The sequence below is a fragment of the Cottoperca gobio genome, chromosome 10 (assembly GCF_900634415.1).
Source record: "Cottoperca gobio chromosome 10, fCotGob3.1, whole genome shotgun sequence".
NCBI lineage: Eukaryota > Metazoa > Chordata > Actinopteri > Perciformes > Bovichtidae > Cottoperca > Cottoperca gobio.
The window spans coordinates 19,405,830-19,419,946 of NC_041364.1; the positions used below are offsets into that span (position 1 = coordinate 19,405,830).

The 14,117-nt window shown below is 41.8% G+C and overlaps 1 protein-coding gene across 1 annotated transcript; it reads right to left on the reverse strand.

Annotated features, from left to right (window-relative positions):
• Positions 1 to 6,475: 6,475 nt before the first annotated feature.
• tbx22 (T-box transcription factor 22) lies at positions 6,476 to 13,258 on the reverse strand. The gene is made up of 9 exons (XM_029442251.1): positions 13,216 to 13,258; positions 12,926 to 13,105; positions 12,261 to 12,516; positions 10,746 to 10,847; positions 10,492 to 10,666; positions 8,734 to 8,898; positions 7,989 to 8,053; positions 7,669 to 7,754; positions 6,476 to 6,999 (listed from the first exon to the last, which is right to left on the reverse strand). The coding sequence occupies exons 1-9, from the start codon at positions 13,256 to 13,258 to the stop codon at positions 6,476 to 6,478; spliced, it is 1,596 nt and encodes a 531-aa protein (XP_029298111.1).
• Positions 13,259 to 14,117: the final 859 nt, after the last annotated feature.

Genomic DNA, 14,117 nt, shown 5'->3' on the forward strand with positions numbered 1-14,117 from the left:
GCTAGCACAGCTCAGAGCCCCACTGTGCCGAAGTTCGGCCTCACAGAGCTGCTAGCAATGCAGTACACACTTAGTCTTGATTATATATCTTGCATGTTCCTGCATATTCTTGTGATTATTGTGTGCTACTTTACAACAGTAATCTTAAACATGTGATATCTTTTGAATTGTTGAATCTCACTCAGTTGTCACTCGGCAAGATGGCATCAAAGATAACACAATCTGGGATTTATTAATCTCATGCCTAACTTTATTGGATCACAACATATCAGGTATGAGTCCAAACTTTTTTTTATGGATGTCAGCTTTCAACCCACGACAAACGCCGAAGTGTGGTCTGAAATTGACTGGGTAAGGCTTGCCACAAATGCCTTTTGCCCCCTTCACTAGAGGTGTAACACAGTCAATTAAACATGAGAGGTCCTTAGCATACAGTCATTCATGTGCACAACACATATTAGGCTGATGGGTCACACACAACAACGATCAAACCCATGATCTCCCCACAGGCCTGGTGGAGATAATGAGAAATGATCACAGTTAAATCAGTGGTGGTTGTATTAACTCTTGTCGTAACCTTCACACTTTCACCTAGTTATTTCAGATTAACATGCTTTAACGGTGCGTCTCACTCGGCTGGTTGTGAAATTGGATTCTGTGTTCTTCAGATGAAGTTGAAGGGGTTAATAAAGTGTTACTCTGTAGCTGTTGACAAGATGACTGTCTCCTGATAATGAGAGAAACAGGAAGAGAGGAAATCTATTAATAGTATTTATACCTCTGAAATTTCATTATTATTATTATTATAGCAGTGGATGTGACAGAGCAATGTGTGTGTGTGGAGTGATCTGTTAGGAGTGTGTGTGTGTGTGTGTGTGTGTGTGTGTGTGTGTGTGTGTGTGTGTGTGTGTGTGTGTGTGTGTGTGTGTATGTGTGTGTGTGTGTGTGTGTGTGTGTGTGGGGTGCATATGGTAAAACACTCTGCAGGTCTGCTGTTAGTCACACTCCCGCGTCTCAAATTGAATTAGCGTTGACAGCGCACAGCACCAGCCGCGTGTATGTGTGTGTGCACTGGGGGCACTAGCTGTTGGCAAGCTGTGTATGCGTGTGTGTGTGTGTGTGTGTGTATGTGTGTGTGTGTGTGTGTGCGTGTGTGTATGTGTGCGTGTGTGTGTGTGTGTGTGTGTGTGTGTGTGTGTGTGTCTGTGTGTGTGTGTGTGTGTGTGTGTGTGTGTGTGTGTGTGTGTGTGTGTGTGTGTGACAGAAGAGAAAGAGGGCCTTCCCCCCTGAAATCAATTAAGCGAGTATAGGTCTGTAGTTGTGGAGGTGAGGGGGGCACATCCTGTAGAGGGCAGCCCAGACAGACAGCACCATCTGGGGCAGCAGGCGGGTCGACCCACGGGTTGAGACATGAAAGAAGCGGGCCAGGGATAAGAGGAGAGGAGAGTACAGCCCGGCGTTAAATCACTCTTTTCTCTCCACCCCAGCCCCTCAACTGCCATCCGATACATCAGCCACGGAGCATCATTCTCACTCAGTCGCTCGCATTATTCTCCCCTCTCCCTGTATCTGTCCCAGGAGTGATAACCTGTCATACACAGGAAGCAAAAGGAGGTAAGAACGATATATCCCTGTGTCAGAGATAGGGGCAAAGAGAAAAAGAATATCTCACATCTCTTGTTCCAAAAGGAGTGATTTATGGATCCGTATTTAATAAAAACCAATGCTAGAGAGTGACTCTCTCTCTCTCTCTCTCTGACTCTCTTATTCTCTCTCACACACACACACATGCACCTGTAGAACCCCCCTTAGGTCCATTAGACTTTTAAGGGGGGTGGGGGTGGCCCCGTATGATGGACAGCCGAGGTCAGAGTGTGCGTTGTGTTTGTTGGTCATAGGCAGAGTGCTGACAGCCCTCTTCCAGCCACCCTGCACTCAAACACACAGCTCCATTGATGAAAAAAACAATTGGCTGAACAAGAAAAGGTTAAAGAACTGAATTACATTAAGAGGCCATGGTAAGACATAGTCATTCATGTGACTGTGGCTATTATGAAGTTACATTTATAGTGGGTTTAGCATATACATGCAGCACTAAATGCTCTAGTTATAAAGGTAATGCTGGCAGAAGTCCTTCAGTAAAGTAAGTAATGTAAAATACTCATGGTTACACATCAAAACTCAAACTATGCAGTCAAAGTGTCCGCTGTCATTGTTATATCAGTATATATTATCAGATTATTGCTTTTTATTATATTATTTAAATGTTGTAGCTGCTTGATGTTTGGTAGTTTTATTTAGTTTGTAACTACAGATCAGATTATATGTTTTATATTTATTTCACTTAGTAGCAATACTACAATGCAAAAACATTCCTACACAAGTAAAAGTCTGGCATTGATAATGTAGCTTAAGTAAAATGTCTTTTGAAAAATGGTGATTTTGAATGTTTAAGGAAACCTGAATAAGTGTCCCTTTATGGATTGAGGAAATGGTCGTACTTCTTAAACTTCATGGACTTTTAAAAAGCTTTTGTAATATCTAAGTATTTAAGAAGCTTTTTAATTTCCCATGTAAAGCTGATGTTCACAGAACGTGTTCATTATGCAGAATGCCCCCTGCCAGTGTTATAATAATATATTATTGGATCCTTGTTATTGATGCATGAACAGTACTTTAATGTTGTATCTAGTTGAAGTGGATCTCACTTTAACGCCTTCATACTTCTGGTTGGTTTAATAAAAACCAGTGCATTTTATTTTATAAACCAATCATAGTACGTAAAATCGTACTCTGAAAAGTAACTATAGTGGTGAAATAGATGTAGTAAAAAGTGCAATGTTTCCCTCTGAAATGTAGTAAAGTATAAAGCATAGCATTGAAAAACCTGCAAATTGTTCTTAAGTACATTAATTGAGGTACATAGTTACTTTCCAACCCTGGAGTCGGCAGTGTTTTGTTTATTACACAAATCAGAGACGTGCCCATTATTAAAGCACATGCCGCATCGCTGAGTGTTCACTTCATACAAACGAGGGAGGAAAGGTGGAAATGGAGAAGTGAGGCGTGAGGGAAAGTGCAAGAGCTCTTTGGGTCATTATCACTTTCTCTGATGAATGGCACGAGTGTGAGGCCCACAGATGGAGTGCTCAGAGGAAACCCCAAAACACACACACAAACACAGAAAACATGCAGGCCAGGTGCCGGGCCACATGTTAAAGCATTTTGTCCTCCACTCATCTAACCTCTGCTCCTGAAAGACAGGGCCTGTCAGGGAGCACATGCCTATGCAATGCCCTGGTGACCCCATGTCTGCACACATTCGTGGCCATGCAAGCTATGCATATACACACACAAAGTAAAATGCAAATCTGTCTGCACTCCTGTGATCTAATGCCTGATATTATATTATATCTCACAGCTTTGGCCCATGTATAAAACTTGTTAATGTTTCGAGCAACAGAGGATGTGTTTGAGATGAAAGGTAAACAGTGACGGGACGAGAGGAATTGCACTATCCAGGAGGCAAAGTTTGACTGAGCAGCGTGCGCCCGTTTGATAGCACAGGAGAAGAGCGCTTAATCACTGTTAAACTGCCCTTGCTTTTCACATTACTCATTACTCTGTGTAATTCAATTTCAGCCACAGCTGGTTTCACTTTCAACTTTACAGCTGAGCTCAGTCACGTCCCATAATCTGAGCTGATAAATAACCAGTTTTTATTGAGTTTGCAGAGAAAACAGCGTCCAGTATAAACCTTCCAATACGCCAAATACGAGCGATGCTGGAGGGCACGAAGCTGGACGGGGAAAGGACTGTGTGTGTGTGAATATTTGTGTGTGTGTGTGTGTTTAAGTGTGTACATCTGAGTGTTTGTGAGCGAGTGCATGGCAACTATTAATAGAAGATAACTGACGTATTTGTGTGTGTGTGTGTGTGTGTGCCGTGTGTGTTAATCTAATGAAGGCAGAGTATATTTACACGTCCTGACTCTCTGCCGAGCTTCTCTCCTGTTTCAGGATGCCATTTCACATGATTGGAAACAAATGACTTCAGGGTCAAATTTCTCTCCCTTTACTGCCTGTCAATCACCGTGGAGCGGTCCAGAAACGTCCCTCCTCGTGTTATTATTACAGAGTCGAATCAGCACAGTTTCCATGTTATTCCTGCCAACACCTTCAAGAGGATTATGTTGACACATTATCAAGAAAATTGATAATGAACAGCGTGGTTAATCATCGACAGGCTGATAAAAGGTCAACTCAACAGTAGTGTTCAACTAACTTTGGAGTCTGACAAACTCTCGAACAAAAGTGATGTTTGATAAGACAAGAAAGACCAGTATTAAATATACAAAAGCTTATAATAAAATAAAGATATCTAACATTTCAAAACTTAATAAAAAAAAAACCTATACACACTAAAAACCCATTTGCAAACACACGTTTGCAGAGTACCTTTTTTTCCTAGAGTTTGGTATGAAGATTGATACTCTTAATTGCGATGAATGAAGCTAGAGCTAGGAGCCGGATTAGTTTAGCGTAGCATAAAAAATAGAAACTGGGGGCTAAATAGTCTGTCTGTCCAACAAAAGCACAAACCACCTAGCAGAGTCACGCTAGTTTCCCCGTCTCAAGTCTTAATGCTAAGCTAAGCTAAAGGGCTGGCTGGAGCTTTATATTTAGCGTACAGATATGAGAGTGGTATCAACCTCTCATCTAACTCCCATAGTGTCAAACTATCTCTTTAACTAAAAAGGCTGAGTACACCAAGCACCGTGTTGCAAAAATCAAAAGCTAATCTTCCAAACGTTATGTTATTCACTGCTTACGACATAACATAGCAGTATTTACACACATTATTAATGACAGGTGCTCACGTCTTATTCCATGTGATGTGTGTTTCTGTGTTACTCTTCTGGAGAGCAGCAGGTGCAGAGTTCAGCTCTCCTGGTATGAAAGCAATTAGTCTAATTGAAATATCAGGAATTAGTTGGGAGTTTAAAATGATTGTCCCACATAGCCGAACATGGAAATGACAGACAGTATCAAATAACCAGCACAGATTATGTCTGTGTGCAGACAAAGGGCATGCTGTTTGATAGCAGTGCACCTGACCGCCCGCTGAAACACGGGGCCATCCCCTGCCTCCTGAGTTCCTCAATTAACTCCTTCCTGCTATTTCCACGTCCAGCGCGCATTAGCTCACTGCCATGCTCGGCCATGACAAGTAAATTGCTGTTTGGTTATGACCGTTTGTCGGGAAACAGGCCATTTCCCCCCGCTTTGCTTAAACCGCTGTTGCTCGTTCTGCGGAGAGAGGAGGGAGGGAGGGATGGTGAAGGGTTTTGAGTCTGAGCTGAAGGCAGGAATTATCACATCAGCGGCTGAACGGGCGTGCCCCCTTTGGTATGGACAAAAAAACACAGCGTTATGTTGGCCCACAGTAGGTTTTCATTCTCTGCTCTGCACTGGAGTTCACTTTTCTGAAAGCCTTCCACATGTCTTCACACAGCAGTATCGATTTACTGTTGATCCTGGAACAATGTTACAACCATGATTACAATAATGATGACAAGGCTGAAAGGAGCCTTCTTCCAATCTTGTTATAGCCTGTGCCTAATAAAGGCCTTTGTATAGAATAACCCTTTCACCTCCATGCGTCTCTGATTAGTGCTGTTATTGCTAATAAAGTACAGGAATGGAAACTGGCCGTCTGAAACCTGGCAGCTGTTGTTCTTCCTCTAAAATCACAGAGAGACCTGATGAGCTCATGTTATTAGTCAGGGGTGGCCAAGCCTGACACTGAGATTCAGAGTTTAGAGCTCGAAAAACACAAAACACGCTTTGTTTTCATAATGTCTGTCTTATGGCAGGAACACTGAAAGCAGCAAAGGAGATTTCTGCATCATTTCTTCTTCAAAACTTCCTGTTGCACAATGTGTTTCTGTTTTACTTTGAAATACGCTGGATGTGAGTACAACTGGAAAACACGGTGTATCCTCTTTCACTTTGTTTGTACGGAAAAATAACATTTTGAATGCTGGTGTGTAATCTGAACAAAAACTATGAAAAATACTTTAATAGGCACTTATGGTCAGTTTAAAATTCATTATTATTTATATTACATACCTCAGATCCTATTGCTGATGCTCTTTGGTAACACCATTACAGCGTGTGAAGTTAAGGCGGAACAAAGGGTTCTGCCCTGCGATAAAGAAACTGTCCCAGATAGAAATCTACATCCTGTCTACATTTGTGTTCGCTCCGATGTTGGGCTTTCTGGCTAGTGTGCACAGTGAAGAGTAGCAGCTTCAGGATCAGTTTTTGTGCTGCTAAATCCAACACAGCGTACAAAGCAGTTTATTGCTCCTTTGAGTCTTGCTCAAATTGAGAATAAGGTCTCTCTGTTTTGTTGCAATAAGCTTTGGCTCGTTACACTCAATGGGCCGGATCCTGAAAGTGCGGTCCAGCTGTCAGAGGCAGTGGTTGGTGGTCGGGTGCCACGGAGACGGGCGCAGCAGACAGTCTGTGGTGTCTTCGGCTAGTTTGGCATGCCGGGAAATTGCTGTGAGTTGGGGGTTCAGGGGGAAGCTGTAGCGGTAAAGACAGTAGGGGCCCGCAGTGTCAGAGAGATGAGGGAGGAGAGAAGGCCCCTGAGGGCCGAGGGGGCTGTGGAGGGGGAAGAGGCAGGGGGAGCTCCCCGGAGACCCGTGAAGACATGGGTCCCTAAAGTGGGGAGGTTTCTTTGCCTGCAGCGCTGAGAAGAGGGGGAGGTCTGTGAGCGGGGGCAGGCCTCTCAGTCTGTCTGCTCCCAGGGAGGAGAAGGCCCTGCTGGGCAGCGGGGAGGAGGTGGAAGTCTTGCCGTAGAAAGGAAGAGCGAGGGTGTGGAGAGCGGCGTCCTGGCAGGAGAGCGCGGAGACGGAGAACGGGTGAAGAGGTGAAGAAGAGGAGAAGGGGAAAAGTGTCTTCATACTGCTGGTTTGCGACCCCGAGCTCCCTGTCAAAAAAAAATAAAAAACACGTCAGAAACGTCAATTACAAAGACAGAATTTGGAAGAGAAAGTAACTAGAAAAGTGCACTCAGTAAAGGGCAGATCTCCCCAACGTGTGTCTCGCTCTCCCCTCACAAACTCTCAATTTCCCCTCCTGGCTCCCCTACAGACAAGATGGAGGCTAAGATAGCAAAAACAGGGATGAATTCATCTCGTATCGCGCCTGACTTTAATAAATCTTAGGATTTCTGGTATGGAATTAATCTTCAGATGCTCCTGTTCAAACTGACACTAGTTTTTTCTGTGGATGTCAGTTTCTGAGCCACAATAAAGGCCAACATGTGGCCTGCAACAGACTGGGTAAAGCTTGTGTTTAGCCTAACTAAATGCCGTAAATGCCTTTTGCTACTGATGGCAGTAAGCCAGTGAAGAGAAAACGAGGAGTCAGCAGTCAATGACGGCATAAAACATTCAATAAAATAGCTTTTCCTAAATTTGTGAACCACGAGAAGTCCTTGAGCATACAGTCATAAATGAGCACACAAAATATTAGGCTGATGGGTCCAGTAGTATGCGAGCTGCGGACAGACAGGTACACACACACGCACGACCGAACACATGATCCACCCATGTGCTTACGCCTGTCCAAGATTATAAGAGCTGCTGCACAGTACCTTGGAGCTGTATAGTGAACGGCTTGAAGTCCAAGCTGAGAGGGCCTCTCCAGGGATACGACTCCAACAAGCCATCCAATACTCCCCTACACACGCGCAAACACACACACATACTGTAAAAGCACTGAAAAACGTTATTCCAGTTATTTAAATATTGCTTTTGAGAGGTGTGAAATTCTGCTCTACACATTTCAGCTTTATTTGAAGGTTTTACGTGGTGTCAAATGTCAGTGGTTGAACCTTGAATCCCTCTTGGGTCCTTCAGTGGAGCACTTTCTGAGTTAAAACGAGTGTGGATGTTTGGTGAGGTTTTGCTGTACCTATTCCTTCCTGGATCTCTGAAGCCCTTGGCGAACGGGTTCCTGTCGATCTTCAGTTTGGTGATCTTGCCCAGGAGAGAGGAACAGACATGGGTTAGAGTGGACGTGTCAGCCGCTGACGTGTTAAGCCAACAATGAGCTCAGCTTTTACAACAGAATGGAGAGTGGCAGAGATCTCCCTCCAGGACTGCATCTCCCAGCAGCACCCAGGGCGATCAGCCATGTCAAACAGGGTTCTTGGAGGTCGTACGGTTTTATTTGGTGCTTTAATGATCTGCGGACTCCAGCAGTCGGCCCAGTCACAGCTTGTTATTGAGTTTCTGTAATAATACGTTTGCTGATCGTAAAAGGAACACTGATGAAAAGAGCTGGCAGCCCCCGCGGACGCCTCTGTTACTGGAGGAGCTGTGGCCAACTGTGGGGTCAGATCCCATGTACGGGAACACACACACCCACTCTGAGCAACCGAAAATCAGGACACTGCAATTTATGATTTTGCTGAGCCTCATCACCTTCAAGACTAAAGAATTGTTGAGCTGTTGATTTGCTCATTGAGGAATATTAGAGCCGCGGTGTGCATGACCATTGAAAAGATTTGTAACATCAGATATGCAGCAGATTTCTACAGCATTTTCTAACAGAAACAGAAATTCAGTTGTTTAAAACTAAACATTTTGAATAAATCGTATTCTTCTGTGTTTCACCTGCCAGTCCATAGTTTGTGATTATGCTACAAAGTATTTACCTGTTGGTTTTGATAGGCTGTGACTGTGGTGAACTCCGTTTCGGGGAAGGAGAAGCTGTGAACTCCTTCAGCAGGCAGCGACTTGATCTGTGACAGGTCCATGCGAGGGTCGTGCCGGATGACGTGCACACGTGGCTTGTATTTGTGCATCGACTGGAGAATAATCTGGATGAAGAGATGAAGACGATACTTTATATTTCACAAGATGAATCTCAATTATATTATTATTTTTAAGTTGAACGGCATTAACACACATATAGGGCTGCAAAAGCGTTTTGTATGCAAAATGTAAGACAAGAGTGAATAATATCCATCAGAACTTTCCAAAACTCAACAAATTGTTTCTTTTGTCCAAAACCCAAAGATATTCAATTTACTCTCACATGGGAGGAAAAGCAGCAACTTATCCTCATAGCTGAGAGGCTGTAATGAGAGAACATTTGGCATTCTGGCTTGAAAAACGATATCATATTAAACTCTATATGAAATTATCCGGATAATCGATTAATCGACTAAATCTAAACATTAAAAAACTGTGGGAAATTAGCAAATAGTTCCAGTTACCTAAATGAACTACAATAGGTAACACAATATTACATTGCTGAATAGTATTACATAGTATGTTAAAACTAATAGAGATTTTTTTTTTATGTGCTATTCAACTAATAAAACTAACAAAACATCAAATATTGCTCAATTAGAGCATCATACAAATAATAATAAACTTGGAACTCATGGAAATTGACATGATTTTAATTTGATATCTCTTAAAGAAATAAAAAATAAATGTGTCATCAAGTAAAATGTAATTTTGCAGATTATAGTGTAGTTATTTATTTTTTTCTATGTTATTATTATTCTCATTTTGCATATTTAGCAATGAATATTTCTTTTCTTTTTCAATGACAACATGAATTAACAGTTTGACAGCTTTTGGGTTCTTAAGTCTCTAAATCTAAAGTTTTTATTTTTACTCTATATGGTATTATATATATATATATATATATATATATATATATATATATATATATATATATACAGTAATATGTAAAGTTTCACAAGAGAAAGCTAATTTTTGTAAAAATACACAAAGCAGCTAGATTTCCAAATGAATCCAAAAAGTTAAAAAAAACATAAAGTAAAACACTATTAGTGTTCAAAATAAACAAAAGAGTTCCAGAGAGGCCATACAAGGAGGTAAACTGACCACAACATCATCAGGGATTATGAGGCTGTTTCTACATTCCTCCATCATACAGCATGCCAGAATACTGAATCCATGAACACACCGTTTCCAGCATGGTTTCATAAACACCAGGATCAAGTGAAAATCCACCTTCAGCCTCTCCAGTCACCACATCTGTCACATCTGTACATCCCTGAACCTCTACAGGAAGTTCTGGAGCTGAGAAGGATTTCCACTTCCCTTATCCCTAAAAGACACACAGGCTTTCTTTCCTGAGGAACCATCCAGTATTAGACTAGACATGGTTCAATACGTGTGACAGCAATGCAAGCAGGAGTGAAGCTGGCAAAAAGTTAAAGGTGTACATCTCACGTGAGCTCGCTCAGATTAACTAAGAAATATTTTTAAACAATCTGTTTTGTTTCCTATAGATATCCTATTATAAACTAAGACATTAGAATAGACGAGAATAATAAACAGGAGTGGAAATAAAAATGAACCTGCAGCTTTATTGGTTACTATCTGTTAGTGAGAGAAAGCTGAAGCCGCGCATGCTCAGATGGGTTACCTACATGTCCCTTATCGTCCATCTCGTTGTTGGTGAGTTTGACTCGATCAAAGCTGATCACCTGACGCATCCACGTCTCTCCTGCGCACGGGGAGTCTGGGTGCACGTAGAGCCGGGGAGAGATGCACGAGTGGTCCGTGTTTCCAGCCACCATCCACTGCGAGCTGTGGTACACGTACCTGCCGGGGTATATGCATGTAAGTAAGTAAACAGATGGATACTTTTGGAGTTGAATTAATTAAATACACAGACACACACCTGTAGCGTTTGGAGTCCACAGGCATGACGTCCATTGCGATGTAGTACTGTTGGCACGGGTCCAGATTGCGCACTTTTACGCGCACAGAGGGAAACATTCTCCTAACGAGAGGTAAGAGAAGAAAAGCAGCTCATTTATTAATAAATCTGACTCATATTTTATACTTTTTAATTATATATTTTCCACTTTACTTGAACGGGTAAAAGTGTGTTTAGTCTTCCTGGATTTTACATCTTAAAACCACACAGAAACTGATCAGATACAACTACTTCAGGCAGGATCTCTGATGCCTGCAGCGGCCAAGTTCAGAAGTAAGTTCAGGGTCCTCCAGGGGCCACGAGGGCATATTCACTGCCGAGATTTATAGCGTGTGTTCTCCGTAATAGAATAAACGGAACTTAGATTTCAGCAGGTAGTTATGTCCCAATAACTCATTTCTGGAGAGAAAAAAGACGCACTTACCTATCAGACCACACATTATTATTTATGAAACTGAAAGAGAAAGTTTAATCTTTTTTTAATCAACCTCTGTCACAAGATTGCATCATGTAATTGATAGTGATGGATCATAATAAATAGATCTTCTTTTAAAAATGTATCCAGAACGACTAGAAAATAGAATATAATTAAATTCAACAAAATGTAATAATTCAACACAACCTATAAATCCACCTATATATACAAAATGCACTATTTATGTTTTCATTCCAAAATATCAGCTAAACAAAACTTGTAGACCTTAAAATTACAAGTATATTTCTAAAGGTTTACCCAATCACAGGACAAAGTAAATATAACACCAAAACGTACAGCTTCTGGTGTAAAGCCTATATTTTATTAGAATTAAAACTTTATTATAACTGCTCACTTGTGATCGGCTGCGTTCAGAGCCGTGTTACACCTGATAAACGCGCACCTGTGACGGCAGAACAGAACATGTAACTAGTATGCATCAAATCACTGATAAATATATCCAGCTTGTATTGTATGTATAACTGACACTTGAACACGGAAACTAGCATGTAATAATTATAACGGATTAGGAATAACATTACTTTGTTCAAACAAAAGGTCTATAGGTCGTCCCTGTTCAGGAAAGAAGGCCCGGGATGCAGCGTATGGGGCCTGTTCTTATTTTCATGTGATTAAAGGGAAGTTGTTGTATATTAAGCATCGATCATTTTAATAGTAAAAGACCCAGTCCTAAATATCATTAAATGATGTAGCATTTTTGTTTTGTTTTAGCTGATATGTCTATATGTTACACTTAAAAAAAGAACTAAAGAAATACATACCAAATTAATATTATTATGAACAGATCCAGTAACTGCCTGTTGTTCATGCCCCCGGATATGTAGGCCAAATACATTTGGAGTTTGAAAGTTTTGCAGGATATAAACAATGCATTAAGTCTGTAAAAGGCACATAAAGGCCAGTGTTTGCAGCAGTGTAAACCCTCACCATATTTACTACAGATCTCTGTAAAAGCGGCCTTTCTAATCCAGATGTTGTACCTGCCAGCTTTGGTGATTATCATCTCGGTGCCGATCTCATAGAATCTCTTCCACAGCTCGGAGCCCTGCAGCTCCACCCGGACCTCTCTGTCCGGGCGGCAGTCGCTCTCCTTCGGCTTGCTCTCCTCTTCGCTGGGGTCAGCGTCCTCAGCCTCTGACCTGACAGTCTCTCTCTCCGGGTCATAGGAAGTGTCCTCTGCCCCCCTCGGTGTTGAACCCGCTTTCTTCATCTGGCTGACAGGATATTCGTTTAGTCCTATAAAAGGGGCAAACACTGAGGTGAGTGAGGTGCTGAGAAAAGAAACCTGGAAATATTATGTATGATTTTCCAAAATCATGTAACTTTTTTGATTTAAAGAAGCTGTAGATATTACTAAAAGTCTTGTAAAAAGGAACAGTGCTCCAGTCACAACTAACATGGAGAATATTTGCAAAACTTTTCCCCTTCGAAAATAATTGTATTTGATCATTTTGTTTTTTAGCTGATAAAAGAAGAAAGAAAAGATGAATTGTGAAAAATGTAATAAATGGATCAAATAGGTCTGATGAAGCAATACGAACTTGCACACTGCCCATTGTGTAATGGGTTTTACTGTTGAATGTTGTGCGTAAAATGCTTATAGCAATGAGTTGTTCTCAAAAATCCAGCAGTCCTTCTGCCTCACCGGTGAAGATGCTCGTATCATTGGCGGTGTCTGCAGCTGAATTTGACTCGTGTCCCTCCGACACTTTCATCCTCTTGCAGGGTTTCCCGACCAGCGCCTCCACAGAAAACGCGTGAGCCCGGGAACTCAGACCCTGCATCTTGGCGAAAGATCCCGTCTTTCTGCGACTTGTATATCCGTCTAAACGTTGACTTTATCCTACACAAGGTTCAGGGTCCCAGCGCATTCAGGACAGGACGGGGTAGAACAGGCAGCAGCAGCAGCACCTCAGGAAGCCCCTCTTCTCTCACGGTGGCTCCGTGACGCTGCGTAATTGATCCGGTGCCTTCCCATGTGTTCTCCGGGACGCGCGCCCTCATCCAAAAATCCTTGATTATTGGCACGCCTCTCCTCTTCACTACAACATTTCCCCCTCTCCCCCTCAATCCGTTTCTGTCTCTCCCCTTTCCTCTCTGCCTCACAGAGGGCTTGTTCCTCTGGTTCCCCTCTGCGCGTCACAGAGAGGGAGGGAAGAGCGCAGCGTGCATTCCTCCACATGGGCCTGCGCTGCAAGAAATATCCATCCTAATACGTATCCCGGCCTGAAATACTAGTGTAGTTTCAAAATGAAAGATATATGTTAATGGAAAAAGTGAAATTACAACTTTTGTCACTGAAGTTCTCTTTTGGAAATGTCACTACTTTGGAACAATTTATCAAACGGTATCAGTATCAACAGGTGTAATTTGATTTAAGAAAGTTCTTGAATTCAGTTTAATTGCAAGGTTAATGTTAAATTGTCCAATCAACTGCTATTTCCGCACTCTAGTTGAAGAAAAACAAATGAGACTCAGTAAAGAACAGACATTTTTTGTAGTGTTCAAATTGTCTCTTGGTGGCTTTTGAGCAACCAGAACAAGCAGCACCATCTTTACGCATCTTGTTTATGCTTAGGGGTAAAAGTTTGACTTATATTTGCTTTAGGTTTGTGGTAATATAATGCAGGTTCAGGGGATTCAAAAATGTTAATGTGAGAGCTGCAGAATATTAATAATAATAATAATAAAATCTGAAAATTAATTGATGAAACACCATAAAGCAGAATTTAAGTCTCCAATGTGATTTATTTAAAGCTAAATTTACTTCTCTTTTTTTAAACTTTTTGATTGACCTGCGTGTTGTTCTTGTTGCTTCCTTTAGACATCCGATGGAT

Coding starts and splice junctions, on each gene's coding strand:
- tbx22 (XM_029442251.1), bottom strand. CDS start 13,258: ATGGGAAGGCACCGGATCAATTACGCAGCGTCACGGAGCCACC. Junction 13,106..13,215: donor CGCAGCGTCACGGAGCCACC/GTGAGAGAAGAG, acceptor GTCAACGTTTAG/ACGGATATACAAGTCGCAGA. Junction 12,517..12,925: donor TGATACGAGCATCTTCACCG/GTGAGGCAGAAG, acceptor CCCCTTTTATAG/GACTAAACGAATATCCTGTC.